General features: G+C 47.5%; 1 protein-coding gene across 2 annotated transcripts in view; it reads right to left on the minus strand.

Moving 5' to 3' along the window:
- Nucleotides 1–5,710, minus strand: part of LOC311050831 (uncharacterized protein) — a 53,025-nt gene extending 47,315 nt beyond the window's left edge. For both annotated transcript variants that reach the window (XM_084064997.1, XM_084064996.1), the window contains exons 1-2: nt 4,366–5,710; nt 2,720–2,777 (exon numbers count right to left, since the gene is read on the minus strand). In XM_084064997.1, coding sequence (XP_083921123.1) covers nt 2,720–2,777; nt 4,366–5,625 — 1,318 coding nt within the window. In that variant the 5' untranslated portion in view covers nt 5,626–5,710. The remainder of the gene's footprint in view (nt 1–2,719; nt 2,778–4,365) is intronic.
- Nucleotides 5,711–6,000: the final 290 nt, after the last annotated feature.

Here is a 6,000-nt window from a genome sequence, read left to right on the forward strand (position 1 = left end):
TGTCGCAATAATTTGATGCCCGGGTGTATTTCCGGTAGGAGACACAAAGATTCTACTTTGTGTCTCCTACCGGATACATTAGCCGGTTTAGAGTGATTACTGTCATTAAGCTACTGAATTGGAAGATGTATCATACCAAAATATAAACTAGAGACATGTAGGAATACAAAAATACCAAAAATGTATGACCTTAGGTGGTACCAAAATCTGCCTTGGCCCCTGGACTAAACCACCACACCACAGCAGTGAGCTCACTGTGGACCAGTGTCCACCTTGGGTGAGAGGAACTGCTTCAGTAAGCAGACACTCTACTCTCTATAAACATCATCAGTTATGACTATGAGGGGAGGTGGGAGGAGGAGGTGAGGCATGCTATGCATGGAGGAGATCCGGCTCCTGTTTCCCACGCAGACGTAGAGAGAGAGGAATAAACCTACGAAGCTTCCTTTGTTTCCTCTTCCCAATGCTAACACACAGGACCATCTAGTTTCAGTGTTTCTCAAACCTTTTCATGTCAAAGATCCCCAAATTGATATGTATTTGGCACACGGACCACCCCCCATCTGAAAAGGCTTTGTGCCAGGGACCCCCCAGAATTTGTTTAAAAAAAAACTATCAACATTTTCAATATTGGCAAAAACATCAAGGTTGCAGCAAGGCATGAAGTGATGCGCTGTGAGCTTGTACATCTGATATTTTTGAATAGCCAGTGTATAAAATATGGATAAAGTGGTTAAATGATGCTGTATTTTTGCTGGACACCCCTCAAGGACCCATGGAGGTCCCACCGTGGACCCCACTTTGAGAATTTAGTTGACAGTTAGGTCACTTCATAAATTTGGACATTTACAGAAGGAATAAAAATAAAAAATTAACAAGGGGTATCAATCCCCTGAATTTAAACGTAGAATTAGTGAAAGGTTCGACAGGATGGTTTTTGATTTGGCAATCCTTGGCAGGGACATATTTTCAGGCTTCAAATATCCACCAGCTAGACTCTTGTTCACACCGTGCCTTTGCAGTATGTGTGACATGGATTTCTAGCTTTCCTATCTGAATATTTCATGGCCCAACTTAGAATTAAGAAAGGTGCCGCTCACTTGTTGGCGCACAACTACTGTAGGTGCTTTCACACAACACAGGGAGCAACACTAGATACTGATCACTACCTACAGGGCCCTCAACAACCAGGCTCCACACACTATCCCTCTCTGAACTCCTCCAACTCCATGCCCTCTTCCGCTCCCTCAGGTCGGGTACGGGTGATGATGCCGACCTCCTGGACATCCCCACGACAAAGAAGCAAACCCAGGGTGACAGGGCTTTCTCAGTGGCCGCCCCCCAATCCCCCAGAACCACGGTAGAACAGTGAAGCGGCCGTCGCCTGGTGGTCAAATCTGGGATAGCAACGCTTCCACATTTAAAATGCTACTGCGCGTGCGTCTACCGTTTTAAAACCCTAGTGCGCCTGCTCAAAACTCTATGGCCTGCTCTATTGGCTCCGATATTAGTACTTCCGGCAGACTTCCGAGTGCTTCAAACGCCACTGAGCAACATTCATTGAAATGAATAGCTGGGGGCGGGGCAGTCCGTCCCTGTATAAGGTAACTCTATATTCCCCCTCCCTATGGAACTCCCTCCCAGCTCCACATCAGAGCTGCCCCCCACCCTCGTCACGTTTAAAACCACTCTCAAAACTCACCTTTTCAGTCTCGCATTCCCTACCTAATTCTCCCCCTTTTCTATGTTTTCTATAGTTTTTTACCTTTAAACGTTATTAGGAAAAAAGTTTTTCCTAATAAAGTTGTTTTTATTGTGTTCCTCTTTTGTAAAGTGACTTTGAGTACTTAGAAAAGCGCTATATAAATGGTACGCATTATTGTTATAGTATTATTACCACCTATGCATACTCGCTTGGATCCACAGGCCTCCTCGTGTGAATATATTTTTCGAAAAAAGTTAAAAACACATTTCAACTCTGGCAGTGGGGGGGGGGGGGGGGGGCGTGTGCGTGAGAGACGAGGACGAACGCGACAGTTCCGTGCCCGCTTGTCGATCCACCTGTCAGATTGCTCGCCTCTCGTTGAAAATGGATTACTGGGCGCCGTCAAGTCGCTTCCTGTGTGAAAAGGTCTACTCTACGCCAGAAGGCATCTCCCCCAATGTTAATGTCAGACACAGTCAAACGTCAGACTGTGTGTCTCTCCCTCGCTCTGTCTCTCTCTCTCTCTACGTCCGGTGTGTGTGTGTGTGTGTGTGTGTGTGTGTGTGTGTGTGTGTGTGTGTGCACGCACTGTGCATCATACTGTAGGTGCGCGGGTCATTGTTGTCATGTTTAGCAAGTTGGTGTTAATCAAAACTATGGCGTTGGATTACGCACAGTCTCTCTCTCGCTAGCAGTAGATCTCGTACGCCAGACTGAACGCTTGCGCATGATTGTGTATAATTGCACTCCATAGACTCACGGACACGTACGCCATAGTGTCCCTCCAGGCTATGAGTCTGAGATTATGAACGCACAAACATAACAGTTTAGTGTCGGTTTAGTAGTTTGTGACATTAGCTGCAGACTCGCTAGCTGCAGACAGTCACAGACACGCAGAAGTACACACAGGGTGAAAACAATAACCTCCGCCCCACTGTAGATAACAACCAGGCTTCATTATCGTTTGAAGACATACTGTATATATACTGGCATCATAACAATACAAATACTCACCAAGATATTCCATGAGTTGTTCAGCTGTTATGATTTCCATCATAGGTGGCATTTTAACCTGCAACAAAAAAACACAATGGCATTGATTCAACAAACGCAGCTATCAAAACCAGGACTTAAACCTGACATATTTCTATCCATAACATATATATCCAACAGTATAACGTTAACACTGCTCTGAAAGTGATGTTAATTGTTGCCAATAGGGTTGCCACCCTATTTTAAATCATCTTCTGAAACTCACACTTTTCCAGCTTTCCTTGTGTGTGAACCCATATTAGAAGCACACTTACAGTAGGCCTAATAGAGACTCACATTAGCAAATGTAAATGTAAAACTGATTATAGAGCAGCAGATTATACAATACACCCATAGGTATTTGTGGACCTTCAAGATTTGTTGTTGAGTACCCCTGGTCTAGTCTGTCAGTATATTTCATGTCCTACAGTGCTCCCTTGATTTCTGTGCAATAATTAAGTTGACAGAAGACAGAGTAACGCTGTATGAACATGCCGTACGGTTTCTAACCTTGGATCAATACTATCATAGATGCATTTGTATCGATTTTGACTTTTTGAAAGAAAGTAAACGTCAGACTCGATAAAATACCTCTATGATAGTCTTGATCCAAGGCTATACAGCATTGGTTCTCAAAGTAGGGTCCGGGGACCCCCAGGGGTCCTTGAGGGGGTTCCAGGGGGTCCCCAGATAAATGATGGATAGTTAGGAACCAAATGGACCCTTGTGTGGTTGTAACTCCGAAAGTGTACAGATGGAACCAAATGGACCTGCATTTGTACACTCTCAAAGTTATGGTCTAATGCAGGGGTTCTCAAAGTGGGGTCCGGGGACCCAGGACATGGCCCTATATTTATATATCAGACGGGGTCTGATAGATGGGGGTCTGCGGCCAAATACACATTCACAGTGGTTCTCAAACTTTTTCATGTCAAGGACCCCCAAATTGACACTTATTAGCCCGCGGACCCCCATTTGAAAAAATATGCCAGATATGATCCACATAAGAGAAGATTTTTAAGGCTCTAGCAGTGATTTCAACCATTTTAATTCCAAGGACCCCCAGTTTGACATGCATTAGGCTACTGACCCCCCCATTTAATATCATTTCTATCTCTGGGACCCCAATTTATATTGTAAAATCAATGTTAATTTAACCCTGAGGGTGTACAAATGGAACCAAATGGACCCGTTAGGGTCCATTTGGTTCCATTTGTACACTCTCAGAGTTACAGACCCATAAGGGTCCATTTGGTTAACTATCCATCATTTAGCTGGGGACCTCCTGGAACTCCCTCAAGGACCCCTGGGGGTCCCCGGACCCCACTTTGAGAACCAATGCTATACAGTAGGCCTACCATTCTCTTAAACATGTCTACTCATTTTTTAAGATAATTTCATGGGACTTTTATTCATATATAGATAAATGATGCTTTTTTTCTTGTATGTGCCAAAAAATTGCAGACCTCTTTTGTTAACACTATCATTCATTCACTGTCTTTGTTTTCTGCCTAAAATCAATAAAAGAGATTTGTCAAACAAAAAATATATATATATATAGATAAATAAATATATAATAAATAAAAGTCCCAAAAGTCCCAAATCTCGTGCAAAATCCTTCGATATACCTTCCACGAGAGCAAGAGGACGTTCATGATGGCCAGCAGCGGACAGGGCCCGTTCTCGTTCTGGGTGATGACCGCCGTGTTCTCCTCCTTCCACTTGATCCACTTGATGTGGTAGATGGACTGCCCGGGCCCGGCCCCGGCGGCGGCACCCCCGACCCCAACCCCAACCCCAACTCCTGCTCCCCGGTCCTTCTTGGCTCCATCATCGGCTCCTCCATACTGCTGCAGAGCTGCCGAGGAAGAGGAGGCCAGCACCACCAGCCCCGGGTCTTCCTCCTCCTCCTCCTCCTCCTCCAGACCCTCGCTGTTGAGGTCGGAGCTCGGGCACGAGTTGAGGTTGGAGAAGGACTCGAGGGAGTCGTCCGGGCTCCTCCTCAGCACTGACTCTCCTCCGGCTCCGGCGGGACTGATCGGAGACGGAGCCTCCTGGGGAGGAGGAGGAGGAGGAGGATCGCTCCTGGATAGTCCCGACTTCCCGTCTCCCGTCGTCGTCGTTGTTGTTGTTCTGATGATCGCGTCGTCCGGGCAGAGACGCGTCGGCTTGGCCAGCTTGATCACCTGTTCCATCGGCGGACAAGTGGATGATCGCTGCTCCTCGGGCTGTGGTGGTGCATCCGCCGGGCTCCGGATGATCCTCTCAGCAGCATCCAGTGGTAATAATAATGTCCCAGCAGGAGAGGAGGAGGATGACACTGACACACCATCCTTTTTGTTGTTGACTAACTTTGAGGAGCCACCCTCCTCCTCCCCTGCCGCTAGCTCCGTCCCAGCATCATCATCCTCATGTCCCACCATCCCGTTACTGATCCGATCCCCAGACCGTGATCCTCCTCCTCCGCCCCTGCTGTCCTCCTTCTCCTCCTCCTCCCGATCCCCATCAGACTCCGACCAGCACGATCCGCCCCTGCTGTCCTCCTTCTTCTCCTCCTCCCGCTGCTCCTCCTGCCGCACCGACAGGAATTCCATCATTTCTGGCCTGTCGTCGGCTTTCTTCTTCCTCCGATCGGCATTGGCGACGATCGCGGCGTTGACGTTCGCGTTGACGTCGGGCGATCCGTTGTTACAACTGTCGCTGACCACAGTGTGTAGAAGAGAAGGTCCGGTGGTGTTCTTCTTCTTGCATGTATGATCGGCGGCTCCCTTCAGTCCGCCGACAGCCGTTACTACAACAACGTGATCGTCCGTTATTTTTTTGCCCGCGATCGTCGTCGTCGCACCGCCTCGATCGCCGTCTCGATGCAACTTTGCATTTTTCTCCATTTTCTTTAGAGATCACTGAGCTGTCGACGGGGTTTTGTTTCTTCTTCTTTTAGCTGCTAAATTGCAGCTCGAGCTTCAGGTCCCGCAGACCCAGACGCCATGATGACAACTCTGCTAGTGACGTCACCGACGTTCGTGTGTTTTTCTTTTTGGGCCGGTAGGGGGCGGCATAGCCATGGTTCACATGACGCTTGTATACAGGCGTCATGGTGCCGAGTCCCCCTGGTTTATAGCGGTGTTCGATTTGTGTTACATTGCCAACTCTCACGTGTACATGAACGTTCAGATTTCAAATATAAAGTGCTTACCCCTGAGCCACGGATGTTACAAGGCGACCCGGACCACGATAAGTACCCGTATCTCCTGTATTGTTCA

Source organism: Gymnoscopelus microlampas (genome assembly GCF_963454915.1).
Source record: "Gymnoscopelus microlampas genome assembly, chromosome: 1".
In the NCBI taxonomy this organism is placed as follows: Eukaryota; Metazoa; Chordata; class Actinopteri; order Myctophiformes; family Myctophidae; genus Gymnoscopelus; species Gymnoscopelus microlampas.